Raw genomic sequence first — 16135 nt, forward strand, 5'->3', positions numbered from 1 at the left:
GCCCCCCCCCCCCCTAGGTACGCCATTGTGTCTGGCCTGAGAAATGCAAGCATGTGTAATATTAAAAGAGCCTCCCCCATGGGTGCCCCCCTCAGCCTCTCGGGGGGCACGCGTAGAGGGGGGCGGGGGGGCGCGGCCCCCCCCCACGTACACCACTGACCGCCACCCCTCTCTCTTTTAATCTACAGGATTGATAAGATTATGGATACTAGCATAAGAACCCAGCGTCGCGTTGCAAAGCCCAGGGTACTCATAGTTACTCAACTCCCACTGATTACCCGGCCGCGCGTGGTCAAAAAAAATTTCAATTTAAAAGTGAACCCACTCAACTTAGAAACTAATTGCTAAAGAACATTTTCGCGGTTCTCCATCGAGATCAAATTTGAGACAAATCGGTCCAAGGATTCATGAGTTATGATCGACGGACATTATACGGCAATGGGAACCAGCGTTACCCTGGGTTACTAATAATTACTCACGCCATTTACCTGCACTTGAACGATTTTACAACGGGAAGATTTGCTATTAAAGTCGATCCACTCTACTTAGAACTTTTAATTCAAGCTATAAAACATTTCCGCTCCCAAGTTCCCCAATCAAAGTTTGAGGCAAATCGGTAAAGGGTTATGATTGGGCATAACGGCCACAAACGGAAAATACAACTTTATATATTTAGATAAAACCGTAAAATAATACGACTTGTAGTTCGAAGGAGGGGGTGCATGGAGGAAGGGGAGTAGNGCTAGCTGTCATAGAGAGAGAGAATATAAGAAATATTATCCGGTATTCGCGCATTCTTAGGAGTTTTATCTATCCCCCCCTCCGCCAAGCTAGGAACCATGCCTGTTCACTAACTTTCATGAGAGGTAGGGAATCACTGGACGCCCTGAGCCCCTGCTATGCTGACACGAGCCTCTCAGATTTGCTGGGTAGACCAAGCCTCCGCTATGCAGTAACGTGCCTCCACCATACAGGACAGTTTTTCTTTTTAAATCTTGGTTTTTATGTGTAATGAAAAATGAAAAGATAATTATTGATTGTCATGATTAGAAATATTTATGTTTTCGTAAAGTGGTTTGTAAGATTTATACTTACACTTTTAAACATATCTTACTCAGAAAGGAAGGTATTTGGAGAAAAAATATGTCTGAGCCAGTTTTCTTATCTGTTAAATAAACAATTTCGCCGTACATTTGACGTCCATGAGGGGACATCAAGTTGTCAAACGATATAGTTTATGGAAGGAATGGCCTCTGGAGTAAACTTAGCTTTTGTTGTTGTAATCCTTGATTTAAACAATACCTTTTTGGAAAATGTTAAGGCTTAAATAAATTATAAATTTTCCAGATTTAATTTGAATTACAAAAAGTTGTCGCTTAAATTAAATAAAATAAAATCTGAATTGAAATTCAATTCAAATATTTTTCTCTATTATTATCCTTTTCGTGTTTAAAAATGTTTCAAGTTTTACAGCCACCTTATTAGTAATAATTAGGCACTTTTTATGATAATAGATACATACTTCTGAACTTTTAAGAAATCTCTCGTGCCACTAAGTCGAAAAACGTGTTGACAAATATTTTTGAACTTAAAAGTTAAACCCATGTTTAAAGAAACCTCCTGTATACAGGCACATTTTGATGCATTGTTCATGCCATTATTGCATAGCTAAGGCTCGGTCTGCCTAGCAAATCTGGGAGGTTTGTGTCTGCATAGCGGAGGCTCATGGCGTCCGAGAGTTCCCTCCCTAATCATGATTTTTAACTTATATTGACTCAAAATGGATTATAAGATGCATCTTAACTAATTAAACTTGGGTTTATTTTATTTTGATCTTTGATTGCGATATCTTATTTGGGGCAGTTTTCAGATTCAGATTATTAATGTCAAATTTTAGATTATTTTAATCTTGTAAAAATTTCATAAAAGCATAATGTGCTCATTGTGCCACTTGTTGCGAATCAGGAACTCCGGAGCTCATGGTGCTCTGCATTCCTTCCCTCACTGTACCTTCAGAGGATATACAAAAAAAATGAAATAAAATATCTTTAACCATTATAAGCAACATGACGTGGCTCAAACTTGGAATAAAACATTTTCCCTTCCTAGACCCGCCCTTAGTTCTTGCTATAGTCATGTTACGCTAGGCACCATAGTAAATCATCATCAATCTTTAATTTCTAATTTAGGATTTATAGTGTCGTTTCCACCTTTTGACTCCCATTTCAGTTACAAGGCTACTTTGTCTAAAGATAAAAAAAATTCTCTGCTTTAACAGTTCTTTATTACTATCATACAATATTTACAAAATCACAATTTTCACAATTTATATCTGATAGAGGGGGGATTAGAGCTGTTGCTTGCGACTCTTTTAAACTGCTCAGGAACTAGTATTCCTGTCAACAGATCTTCTAGATTATCAGGTCTGAGCTGAAAACTTTAGAATGGGATATCCTTAATCCAGACGGGTTAACTAATCTGGAGATTAAGAAAGGAGATCATGCATTGATCTCGATATCCACCATTTTAAAGTTTTCAGCTCTGTAGACTTAGTTGACTAGTTCCTGAACACTCCAAAAACATCGCAATTTTGAACGCAAGTATAACGCGTCAGATCTGGAACATAACATACTAGTTTCAAATGCAACTTAGCAGTTAACTAAATAACTGATTAAAATAAGTTACATGACAATACTTGATTACGAGAGGAAAGGAAGGCGTTTAAACAAAAAACTCGACGTCTTCCTTTAGATCATTGAGTGATCACCACTCCTCATCGGCTCCAGCTGCCCCATAGTCTCCGTATCCGCCCCGAGTAAGAAAAGGCGGAAGTTCTACACCAGACTGTTTGAGAATAGAACATAGAGGAACCATTATGCCGGAGTCTTGTTGCGGGTCGAAGAAACTACAAAAAATAATCTAATTTCAAACCACTAAATAGGACCAACATGATACACTTACCAAATAGCAAAATCGATGAAAGGGACTGAAAGCTTTATTTTAAGTGACCCCCATCCAATGATGGAACTGCCCGATTCACAGAAGTACACTTAAAACCTTTATCTTATCAATAATATGGAAGGTATAGGTTTCTGACAATTCCTTTGTTCTCCTGCAATACAAATGGGTGGGTCACAAAGTGATTGTAGGGAAACCACAATTGAAAATAATGAATTTTTATAACAACAGGTATTAATTAATCCCAGAGAAAGCTAATTGTAACTTAGGTTTACTCCAATTTTAGTTTTATATTTGTTATTTCTATTTTTTAGATTTAATTCATAATATTATTTATACGTCCGTATTGCTTGACCAGAAATTCCACCAATGGCAGTGCAGTAAAGTGGTCACGTGATACAGGCGGAGACACGTGACCAGTATACTGCTCTGCTTTTGGTAATAGTTCTGGTCACGTGATATAAGTGCAAAATTGTCTAAATTTTACATATATGAACTTCAGTAAAATTTCAACACAGTTTTATATCAATTTCTCGAGACAGGAACATCAGATAAAACTCTCATGGGTCGCGATCAAGAGCGTAAGTGAGTAGCTTTCAGCCTATACCCCCTTTCATTTTTCCTTTACAGTCCCTTTAATCTTTAAGAAATTTTCACCTTTTTCATGGCGGATTCAATATATTACCAAAATATTTTCAAGTCTTCCTAATTCTTGGGGAAATTGATTTAGGAAAATGTAAACCCTTAGTTGATATTTTAAAGGAAATTATAAACAAATCTCACCTAGTAGCAAATCCGATGTTGCCAACACGCCCGGTGCGCCCAACCCTATATACAATAAAATAAAAATTGGAATGGCTAAAGATGAAAATGGAACTTACTAATAGTTGAACCCTAAATTTTAAATACATCGAAAGAATTTATGAAATGTCGTCTTGGCAATTTTTCAATGGGCCATTTTATGTAAATTTCAGTATTTCTGAATATAAATAAACTTGCCATGAATATGCGGGAACAGTTTTATAGAGCTCCATATACTCATTTAATTAAACAACTAAATATCTGCAACATTCCATTATCAGAAAGTGAAGAATACGACATTTGATAAATTCTTTCTATGTATTTAATATTTAGAGTTTAACTGTAAATAAATGAAGGGGGAGTGGAAACGAAATATGTCAAAGGGGGACAGTGGGATAAAAAAATACTTAAGTTTACGGCTGAATCCCTTTATGCTTTTTGCTTAACCTTTATTCTTTACCTGTGCACATACTCATCGACATCCGTTGGCATATCATAGTTAACAACATGTCCAACGTTGGGAATATCAAGACCACGAGAAGCTACAGCTGTAGCAACTAGGATAGGACGATCTCCTCGCTTGAAGTCTCGCAAAGCCTGCTCTCGTTCACGCTGCAGCCGATCGCCTGGATCATAATTTAGGCTTAAATTTGACGATAGGAAACGATATATATCTGTCCAGGCAGAATTTAAGCTTATATTTGATGTTAGGATACAATATATATCTGTCCAGACAGAATTTAGGCCTAAATTTGATGATAGGAAACTAAATATATCTGTCTGGACAGAATTTAAGCTTAAATTTGATGATAAGATACAATAAATATCTGTCTGGACAGAATTTAAGCTTAAATTTGATGATAGGATACAATATATATCTGTTCAGACAGAATTTAGGCTTAAATTTAACGATAAGAAACGATATATATCTGTTCAGACAGTCGTCGCACTTCAAGTGAAATTCAATTTATGAGGAGCATGCCCGATTCACAGTTATACATATTGTCGGAGCAAAATTATAAAAATATTTTTTTTCTATTTAAATATTGATGCTTTTAATTAGTCGATTCTCGTTAAATCAGACTAATTTGTTTTCCACAACGAGACAGGAGCGTAGTTAATGGAAAAAGAAACACTTCAGAAAAAAAAGACCATTTCTGCTCCATTAATGCACATATTAAATTGGTACCTTTGTGAATCGGGTATGCCAATATTTTTATACATGGAGGGGCGCTTAACGATACCTTTCATTTACTTCCGCAAAGAAAGAAATTTTTTCGATAAATTCTGGAAAGATTCTTCGAAACTTTTACTTTTTACTTTTACACGGAAAGGACTTGAACCTCCAATCCACTACTGGAGCTCATTGTCATCCCCGCCCCTTGTGATTTGATTTGATTTAACGTTAATAAGTGAAACTTGGTTCAATAAGTGCCGAATGTCAAGATAAATGGTCATTTGACAAGTTTTAATTAGTATGAAAGGAGAAAAAGACGACCTACAGGGGTTAAACTCAAAGTAAGGATGAAACTATGCGACACATTCAAAATAAAAATACTATAATCCACATTACACCAAATCTTGAGTTTACTTTTCTAAAAATTTAAGAATTTAATTCCAGTTTTCCAACCAGTCATTAGGATTGGCTTCTGATCTGGAAAATAATGCGGATCACAAATATCAACCAAAACCTGTAAAATTCTGTTTGCTCTCAAAACCCAAATCTGACCTAGTCGAGACATATAAAAAATGTGCATGGTTTAAGTTTAAACTTGAAGATAGGCCAAAAAAAAATCTTTTTACGAAACAAAGTCAATAATCGTTAAAAAGAAAGTTTATGACATGGCTCCGGAATCGAGTCTTTGCCAAACTAATAATAATATTCTTTTCAACCCAACATCTCGTAGACATTAGGTATGTATAAGCTATAAATTCTGTCAGATTAAAGTTTAAACAAGTTGATGGTATTAGTAAATTTTAGGTTGTAGCAATGACGAAATTCCTTTGCTTTGATCTAGAAAGATTCTAAGACCTACCGTGAATGCTGGTTGCTGGAATCTTTCCCACCAAAGTGATAACACTCATCTAAACAAAAACTTGCAATAATATGGGATCAAACACACTTATGCTTTATAAAATATAAAAATAAGATTTTCACCGCATTGACTTCAGCGTAATAAAAATGTCGGCCTCTTGTCATAATTCAAGGAAAACAAGAGTTAAATTGTCGAGTAGTCCTTATCAAAACTTGATCGATGAAAAAGTTATTTTTCAGAGGAACTTATTTCTCTTCCCCTATCGTCAAGACCTAATCGTGATTAAATTACTTACCAAAAAGTCGGCCTGCTTCTTCTGGTTGACGAAGATCAGCATCCTCTCAGATGGATTCCTCTCCGGGTCATTCAACAGCTCCAGAAGTCTACGCCTCTTATCTTTCTTTTCAACCTAACATTTATCATATGGTCAACACATATATCAGTGATACATGAACAATATATTCCAGTTAGCTTTCTTGAAATAATTTAGCAAGGGAGACATCAACATTGCAGGAAAAATTCATACCAAGATAAAACCCCAGTGCACGGGAAAAGGGGGAGGGGAGCTAGTTATCGGGTAAAATACAAAACTATGTAGAACTTACAGACCTCTATTTGATACCTAATACCAAAAATTGCATTTGCCATTTAAGACCCCCTCCCCCCCATAGATAAATTTCAGGAAAAACTCTTCCGCGGCATGGAAGCAGTTCAGACGGGTTAGATAAAATGACGAACCTGATAAAAAATCTGACGTACATCCGCACATGCAGCTCCAACAATGCCAACTGACAGGAATATCTTATCCTAGATGATTATTTATCAGTGGAAATACCAAAGGATTTAAATATGGTCGTAAAATCATAAATTTTCTTAAAATCATGATTAGATAACATAAGTCATAACGCCACAAACGGGAAATTAAATTTTCACATTTTATCCCTAAAAATCATTTTACGGAAAATTTGGTATATTAAGTTTCGACGTTCCCAGTAGTCAGTTAATGAAACCTCAATCATAAAAGCACTTATTTGCATTATTGAATTTTCTACGTGTACTGCGAGGGGAGGAAGACCAGCCCCACCAATTTCTCGTCCTAGCCATATTCTCATTTTCTCGTCCAAGCCACCTGGGAACCCTCGTCATTCGATTATTTTGAGTTTAAAAGTTTCAAATTTATGATCAAACAGTTAATACTTCATTTATTCCCTAACGTGACTCGATTCTTAAAAAACAGTTTTATCTGGGAGAATTAGACACTTAAAAAACATTGTATTGAAAGGACGAGGATTTCGCGGTGGCTCGGTTTAAAATGAGGAGAATGTGGCTCGGACGAAAAATTGTTGTGGTTGGCCTTCCTCTCCTCGCGCTGCCGACTTTATACCTTCCCATTTTGTGCTTGCTATTTAATATTTATTTAACAGCGAGACCCATAAAAAATTTGAGTTCCGACGACATTTAAACAACCTTTTGTGAGCAAATAATTTTACCAGTTCCTTGTTTTTTTTTGTCGAGTTTGAGTACACTGCATGTGTTTTCAAAATCGTAATTATGTTGTTTGTAATTCTTGTACAGCATTCAGAAATTAAGACGTTATTGACTAGTAAAACTGTGACCTAATCTTACCTCGCGTAAATACTTTCTAGCGTTTGTTCGCACATCCTCGGGGAAGGTAGCTGAGAACATCAAGGTGTTCCTGTTTTCTTTGGTCGGCATGGTCGGGTGGATCATGCACTTGTTAATGTCTGGACCGAAACCCATGTCTAACATACGATCAGCTTCGTCCAGCACATAGAACTGGATGTTAGAGAATACTACGTTACTTCTGTTGACTAAGTCCAGTAGTCTGAATAAATATATCAAAAGATTGGTTGAATACACACAAGATTCATTAATTCAATTGCGCGGATGTATTACAGTTAATTTCAGGTGTTCATTCTGAACTAGCTCAAAATTATTTCTCCATTTTATTGTCTAAAGAATACATTTTTTCACTGAAAGGTATATCAACAATTTTAGTTTAAGGATTTATGAAGAAAACCGGGACCGGGTTTAGGAAGCGTAGAAGAATCCAGAAATTCGGTTCAAAAGCACTAGACTTTTGAAACCTTATCTGGAGATAAAATTACTTTGTAAATTGTACCTGCCCGGAGTAGCAACTAGGATATTACACCCTCTCTGCAGCTCCCGTAGATTGTTCCCAATACTGGTTCCTATAATATTTCTCAAGGTAAAAAATTTTTCAGGAGACCTAACGAATTCATCATTTTAGTTATCGAATGTTTTGCTGGAATCCATGGTTAGGAATAAGAACTCGGGTTTTCAAAAAAACGGATAATTTCTTTTACAGAATAAAAATAGGAACAAACAAAAATTTCATATTTAATCTTTTTTTCTTATTATATTTTTACCAACTGAATGACTATGAAGAATGGCTTAATATATTAACATTGGATTGTCCCCTCGCATTAAACAAAAAATCTTTTAGATTATNTGGAACTGACTGTAGGAATAGGTTTGGGCCACTTCAGGCGCTTACCTCCGTATGCAACTTTACATACAACAGAGGAACCCATCGAGAACTTTCGTGCTTGATCACATATCTTAAAATAAACAAGTTTATTACCTAAGTCTCATTGACTCATTTACTAGATTTCAATTTATTAGTTCCCAGATCAAATTTACATAGGGTTGTCTAGCATTTATTTAACACTTATGTATCAAAAAAAAAAAACGCTAATTACCCGTTTCTTGATCAATTTACAATATTTTAATTTTGTAGTTCTGTTTAACGAGGTAAGGTGCTTCTATTGATGGCCAAATCAATATGCTCAATGATAATAAAAAAAAAACTAACAAGCAAACAAGTTATAAGTATAAAAGAAAATTTAAAAAGTTTGAAAGGCAATTTGACGGGGTTGGCAACTTTATTCTGTACATGTAATTAAGGAGTTCTACAGGATAAGTCTTTATTTATGACAAACTTGGGAAACCAGCTTTGCCTTTAAACAATGTTTTCTTAGGAAGAGTAAACCTTTTCAACTAATAACTTTTTTTTAATCTAGACAAGAACATTTCCGTGCATGGTTCTACAAATAAAAATTTTAAGTAAATCGTTTAAGAGATTCCCAAGTTATAATCAAAAATACAAACAGAGATTATACTACTTTAAATATTTAAGTACTTAAACAAAAACAACTTTTAACAGTTGAGAAGAGAACGGAACACAATGCGTTTCTGTCGTATATAGATATAGTTCCTACTGTTGAAAAATGTAAAAAGTTTAAAAACGACATTTAAGACTAACTTCTTAAAAATGTATTACATTTTTGTTATAACTCAGAAATATATAATTTCGTAGCAAATATGTTTACAAAATGTACAATCATACACAAATTGTCAACAAATTAAAATGTACTTGAATCATATGAAAAAATTGTAACAGTTACATGCAGATTCATTAAAGTGAAAAACAAGAAATAAAAGGCATTTTGTTTTCTCTTTTTATATTTGGGGAAGGGGCTATATTTGGTTTTATCAATACTTGGTTCAGGTATTTAATTTACCAACACCATGAGAGCTAAATATCTGTTGCTATGTCAATTGGACTAATGGTTGAATTGTCCAACTCTCAATTCTACTTAGGTCAGCTGCATTTGTGCTTTAGCCCATAGTATAATAAGTTTTAACTTGGCGGCTTATAATTATTTCGGAAAAAAATGTTGAAGTGCAAATTTGCAAATTAGGGATGATAACGTATTAATTTTTTAAAAAACGATCATTTTAAGGGTGTGTATTGTGTAATTAGGGATGCTAATGTTTTAAATTTTTTAAAATACGATCGTTTGTTATGAAAACGACGACGAATAAATGAAAAACATCGTTTTTAAAAAAGTTCGTTTTTTAAAAATAGTCTTTTTAAAAATGAATAATTGACAGAAACAAGAAGAAAATGAAGAACAAGAAATATAGAATCACAAGATATTTTCATCCGGTATCATTTATATATCTAAAAATGTTGTTTTAAATTAAAATAAATTAAAGTTAAAAAACTTTATTTAAATATTTTAAAAATAGTCTTTTTAAAAATGAATAATTGACAGAAACAAGAAGAAAATGAAGAACAAGAAATTTAGAATCACAAGATATTTTCATCCGGTATCATTTAAATATCTAAAAATGTTGTTTTAAATTAAAATAAATTAAAGTTAAAAAACTTTATTTAAATAGAAGAACTTGGTGAATAATTGTTTTATGAGTTTTCTTGCCCTGGTTAATGTTACATAGTCACCTGTATGGCGAGCTCCCTTGTAGGAGTCATCACAACGCATTGAGGAGCGACTTCAAAGGCTCCAGGGTTGGATGATGCATTCTCCTCCATCAGGTTGCTGATGATTGGGAGAAGGAATGCCGCGGTCTTCCCAGATCCCGTCTGCGCGCATGCCATGAGGTCACGCTTTGCCAGAATTATGGGCATGGCAGCCTTCTGGACCGGAGTAGGGCTCTAGAAATCATGAATTAAGGCTTAATATTTAAAATTCGTTGGCTAAGTTAGGATGAACTTTCCGACAAATATATGTACTTACTTTATACTTGTTCCTCTTCACATTATCAAGAACAAGGGGTCTGAGACCACAGTCGAAGCTAGATATTTCAGGAGGAATATTCTCTCCTGTGACGTCAATCTTCATGGAGTTGTACTTTGCGAAGTTGATCCCAGAGGAAATGGTCGACTCCTCATTGAAGAGTTCTTCATCAGTTACCTACTCCACCAGCTTGCAAATATTAACAGGAAATAAGGAAAATTACCATTAATTAGTACTTAAATGCAGTGCTTATGATTTCTTTAATTATGATGCAGATCTGGATCCTTGATTCACACTGAAAATAAATGGATCGGGATCTAGGTCTATAACATTTATTAAAGATTTACAGATTTTTTCAACAGCATAAGAATTTTAAAGTTATTTTTTCTTTACTCGAGTTATTTTTTGTTTGCTAAAACTTCATGAAAAATTTAGCGATTAGGAAATTTTTTAAGTAATCTCGTTTATTTAACAGTTCAGATTTGGGAATTGATAGGAAAAGATTTTCGTTTTCAGCTCAGTTGATTTTTTTGCCCCTTGGATCCGCATGTTTTTGCGGATCCTAAGCACTGCTTAAATGTTGAGACTGGGAAGTTTAATAAAGTTTTAAGATAAGAAGTTTATTTCAAAGTATTTCGTCCAATATGACTTAAATAATAAATAAAAAACAAGCTTTCCTTGGTAGGTACATAGATCTCACGAACCTGAATAGTTAAAAATTAATAATCGTAGGTACAAATACAACATATCCGATTCTTGGACAACTTCAGCCAGCATTCCTGAGGAGAAAAACTTATAACATGAAGCTTTGAGTTGAACTTAGGACACGGGAAAATCACCAGAATAAATCCAATCATGGGGGGNATGTCAACAGTACAGGTTTTAATTCATGAAACAAATGAGTTTGCCAGTTAACACAATTTTCCCAACCATATGTCGACAGGATTACTTCTAGAAGTTTGAGAATTCAGTGCAATAATTTATATTTAACGATGAGATTCGTTCTGTTGAAACATTAGTAGAATAAGATTTTAACCTTACTACACATCAGTACTTAGGGACAAGATCACACTGGATTTGTGTTTTTGGATACAAAAATATTTGATTAACCAGGAGATGTATCTGATTCATTTTTATTACCCCAAAGCCACAACGTAAACACGAGCGATTTTAACGGGTTACACATAAACCTACAGTTAAAAGAATGGGTAAACTTTGAAGTGTCACAATGCCTGAACTTTTGCTTTAACCTCTCCAACTCACTTTTTTTACTTGTGGTCTATAAATGTATATATTTATTACAACTTCGCAGCACTTGGGCTTTAGCGGTAGTTTTGAATAAGTTGAATCAAAATTCTTAACGATTTTGGCTCAAGAGCTTACGTCTGTGTACATAAAAGAAAAACTTACCTCTCCTTCCTGTGTGGTGTATGCTCTGGTAGTCTCCTCTTCTGTACAGTCAGACTGAAAATGTCCCTCCTGTCCGCATTGTCTAAATTAGAAATATAATTAACATACTAGTGTACTTTAAAAGACAATTAACCACACTCCTTAAATTGTGGTTTAATTTTAGTTCACACCAAGAATGCCAGAAATGAAAATGTGCATGATCAATAAATACATCAATTGGAAGATGGCCTCAAAATAAAAATAGGTCAAAAAGTTCAATTATAATTTGTGAGCATCATATTCAGTTAGTAAAATACAATCTTAATTTAATCTCAAAAGTAGCTAGTCAAAAATTGCGTTTATATAAGCTTAATATTTGGATAAACAAAGTTATTGCCAATTAAAGCACGCGAGGTTAGTTATTAAATTGCCTCGAGGCGGGAACTTAAAAGAGTCCATACTAAGCAACCAGAGGTGACATGAGTCTGAAATTTTGGATTAAAGGTGATAAAAGGTTCTCATGATTTTCTGGGTGAATGCAAAATTTAAAGAAAATCTGAGACGCTAGGCTGAAGCGCCCATCTTCTTTTTACATTGTGAACATGTTCTTTTTGTTAACATTTTAAAACAAAGAAGAAATTTTTTTTGCGGATTTAAAAAAAATCGCAAATTTTCAAGAATTAAATTTTTTTTACAAAATTAAAAACCTTTACAACAAATTATTTTTCAATTTTTATCATTTATAAACCTTCCCTGTGATCACGTGATGTCCCACAAAAAAATTGGACCACAGACAGACAGACGAGCCAAATTTATATATAGATTGACTTCCATAATTAAATTTCCAAAACTGGCGGAAACCTTTACAACAAATTATTTTTCAATTTTTATCATTTATAAACCTTCCCTGTGGTCGCGTGATGTCCCACAAAAAAATTGGACCACAGACAGACAGACGAGCCAAATTTATATATAGATTGACTTCCATAATTAAATTTCCAAAACTGGCGGAGTTCACAAAGAATGACCCATCTTTAAAATTGAAAAAGATATTAAACATTTAAACAGTTTTGTTTATTTTTAATTAACTGGAATCTAGACAAATTTTCGGATTTCTACGTCCATTTTAAGTTGAAAAAAGGTAGACCACATTTTGGAAATCCCGAGCCTTGTAGTTTTTGGATGTTAAATGTTTTTACTGTGATACTACAAAATCATATTTACGAAATAATCCTGCTAGGAACAAAGACGATAGTAAAGAAGTCATTTAAATCCCAACCACCTGTAGTTTCTAACGACCCCCCCCCTCTCGAAAATTATATAATTTCCCCACGATGTTTCTTTCTTAAAGCACTGTTAAAAAATAAACTCTTATATGTAGTAATCTCTTAAAAAAGTGTCCTACGATAAAGATGTTTTATGTGCTAATGGCTTTATAAATGACAACAATGGCATCAGACTTTAGACGCGATTTCGAGCAGCATTTCATGAAAAGAGAAGCATGCCAATGCCAAGCCAATTTTACACCTGATCAGTTCCCTTTCAAATAAGATTAAGTATTAATCAATTTAACTTCAGAGTCCGAATTTTCCCAATTTAACGGGCGTATTTAAAACATACATTGTGTCTCCGTACTCTAGCGTTTATCCACTAGAAATCACCCACCATATGTGTGTCAGGGGGAGGGGTCGGGTTAAACCGTACTTTGGATGGCCACAGTCGGAGACGACATATGTTTACAAGAAGTACGGGTGGGAAAATTCGTGCTTAGGTATGTACTCAACAATCTAAATGTGCAAATACAACCTGCATAGATCTGGAACAGAACAATCTCTTGCCATGTGACCATCCTGACCACACTTCCGGCAACCATCACCAGATCCTAAAAAAGTAAGCCTTATAATATCTTAAATTTCCTGCAGTAAGTATAAGGCCCCGCACAACCATTCCTCCTGCTAAGGCGCCCCTGATTAAAAATTCCCAGATGTGAGACACATTTTTTCAGAAGAAGTTCAGGAGCATTTATAAATATTTTCATATACGAGCCAGCCATTTTTTTTGCCAATACCTTACATATTTACATATTTGCCTCTAACCTTTTAAACATTTATAAAGAATATGACGAGTTGACTAGTTGAAAATATTTATTTCTTAACATTTAACCAGCAAAAAAATTCTAAATAATTCTGTTAAGTATCATCCAGTCCAAGATAAATGGTTTCTATGGTATCACCCTTCGAAATCCAGAATTAGGCCAAAATTTGCTGTAAAAACAGTGAAATGACTGGCTCAATGATAAAATTTCGTATTTGAGCTAGTTTCAACCATAATACTTCCACAAATGTGTGGGAATTTACTCAGTGGCACCCTACCCCCGTCATCCCTCACATCCTCAAAACCCTGAATTTATTTATTTATTATATCAACCTATCATCTAACCAATCACGTTTATTATACTGCTTTCCTCGTCTAACCTATCACGTCTATTATACTGCTTTCATCGTCTAACCTATCACGTTTATTATACTCCTTTTTCTCTAACCAATCACGTTTATTTTACTCCTTTTTCTCCAACCAATCACGTTTATTGTACTCCTTTCCTTTAACCAATCACGTTTATTGTACTCGACTTTCCTCTGACCAATCACTGTCATTATACTCCTTTACTATAACCTATCACGTTTGTTAAACTTTTTTCCTCTAACCATGTTATCATACTCCTTTACTATAACCAATCATGTTTATTATACTTCTATCTCCTAACCAAGCGCTGCGCTGCAGCTAGGATTGGCTATAGCCCGAGCGCTGCTGCTAAACAGGCTAGAGGGCAGAGCGCACAGCCAAACGGTCGAGGGTGCCACATGACCAATGAAACATCTCCAACTCTACCTGCACCATCACCTCTAGAATTTCCCCAGTCTGCCATTGTATATCTTATTAAATATTAAGATTACATACATGTAAACTAAACACTTGACCAGATAACAATTGTTAACGTATCATAACGGCGGCCACGTACAACATTCGAGTAAACTTGGGTCGATCATTAGTTAAATGTCTGATTGATTAACTTAATTTCTAAATTTCTAAATGCATCAAAATGCGAGCAATTAAATGTCTGATAATTACATCGCTCATTTTAAACTGAACACCTAATCAGCGATTAATAATTGCATGTGCAAGGAGACGAAACTTTAAAATGTTTCCGATATATAGCAACAATTTGTGCTAAGATACGTCTACTGTTTATAACAGGTCCGTCACACGAGGCATGTAAAATGTAAATACCGAGTACCACTCACTCACTTTGAATTTATTAGTGTTGAGCGTCGTTCAAATTCGGTTGATGCATAGTAAGTTAAAACATTAACTTTCTTAGCAAGAAGAGAAAGCCTGGAAGTCAAGTCAAGTCAGTCGTTGCTGATTGCTGAATCCTAAATCCCACGTGTTGAAATTCAGTTTATACCCTGTACACAGGAAATACGGAACTGTTTTGCCGCGATTTCCTAAAATGAAGACGATCACCTATTAAAAACCAACAAAGATGCTACACAAATCGACCTAAGGGAAATCGACCTAAACCATAAATACTTCTTTTAACTACATTACATTGTGTACGTACACTTTAGCACATACTATTTTTTCTTTTACAACTTAATCAAAGTGTAGCAATTTTTGTTGTAAGCGAATTTTATTTTTCTGCAGGGGGGGCCGGGGGGGGGGATCATTTTTGCGTGCTGCGCTTCAAACATTATATTTATTTACTTGGTAAACTATCCTAGGGGCCCCCCCTAATTGTATCTATTAAATATTTAGTTTTAGTTTTAATTTTAACAATTAAAATAAAATAGATTATTATAGGAGACACAAATTTTCAGGGTTGCCTTCTCAGTCGTCTGCAGTGAGCAGTTTGAATACAAGTCTTGCGACACACTAGCTTTATTGACATTTCAAAATTGTATCTTAAATATTTTAATGTATGGGGAATTGTATCTATAATATTATACTGTATGGGGAATTGAATCTATAATATTGTACTGTATGGGGGATTGTATCTGTAATATTGTACTGTATGTGGAATTGTATCTATAAAATTGTATAATGTATGTATGTATGTATAATATTGGGGAATGGGGTTTGCAAGTGACTTGCATTTTTATTGCAAGCTTGCAAAGATAACCTTATATAACCTTATATGTTACGCATATATGCATTTTACATGTTTACCTTTACTGCACCCCGTTAACATTCACATTTTTAGAAATCCTCAAAATATTATCAGAGAAAAACTCTGATAATTTTTTAATTATAAGAGAAAAACTCTGATAAACATTTTTGCTCTCACAAAAGATGCAACGGCAGCTG

At 34.6% G+C, this 16135-nt stretch overlaps 1 protein-coding gene across 1 annotated transcript; it reads right to left on the bottom strand.

Moving 5' to 3' along the window:
- Positions 1 to 2524: 2524 nt before the first annotated feature.
- LOC111702462 (ATP-dependent RNA helicase vasa) lies at positions 2525 to 14764 on the bottom strand. The gene is made up of 15 exons (XM_023474155.1): positions 14660 to 14764; positions 13577 to 13652; positions 11792 to 11873; positions 11059 to 11085; positions 10382 to 10558; positions 10087 to 10299; positions 8335 to 8398; positions 7939 to 8008; positions 7422 to 7641; positions 6534 to 6602; positions 6091 to 6204; positions 5796 to 5844; positions 4220 to 4385; positions 3742 to 3786; positions 2525 to 2905 (listed from the first exon to the last, which is right to left on the bottom strand). The coding sequence occupies exons 1-15, from the start codon at positions 14694 to 14696 to the stop codon at positions 2764 to 2766; spliced, it is 1551 nt and encodes a 516-aa protein (XP_023329923.1). The 5' UTR covers positions 14697 to 14764; the 3' UTR covers positions 2525 to 2763.
- Between the last annotated feature and the right edge of the window lie 1371 nt (positions 14765 to 16135).

Source organism: Eurytemora carolleeae, unplaced genomic scaffold, assembly GCF_000591075.1.
Source record: "Eurytemora carolleeae unplaced genomic scaffold, Eaff_2.0 scaffold278, whole genome shotgun sequence".
NCBI classification, from domain to species: domain Eukaryota; kingdom Metazoa; phylum Arthropoda; class Copepoda; order Calanoida; family Temoridae; genus Eurytemora; species Eurytemora carolleeae.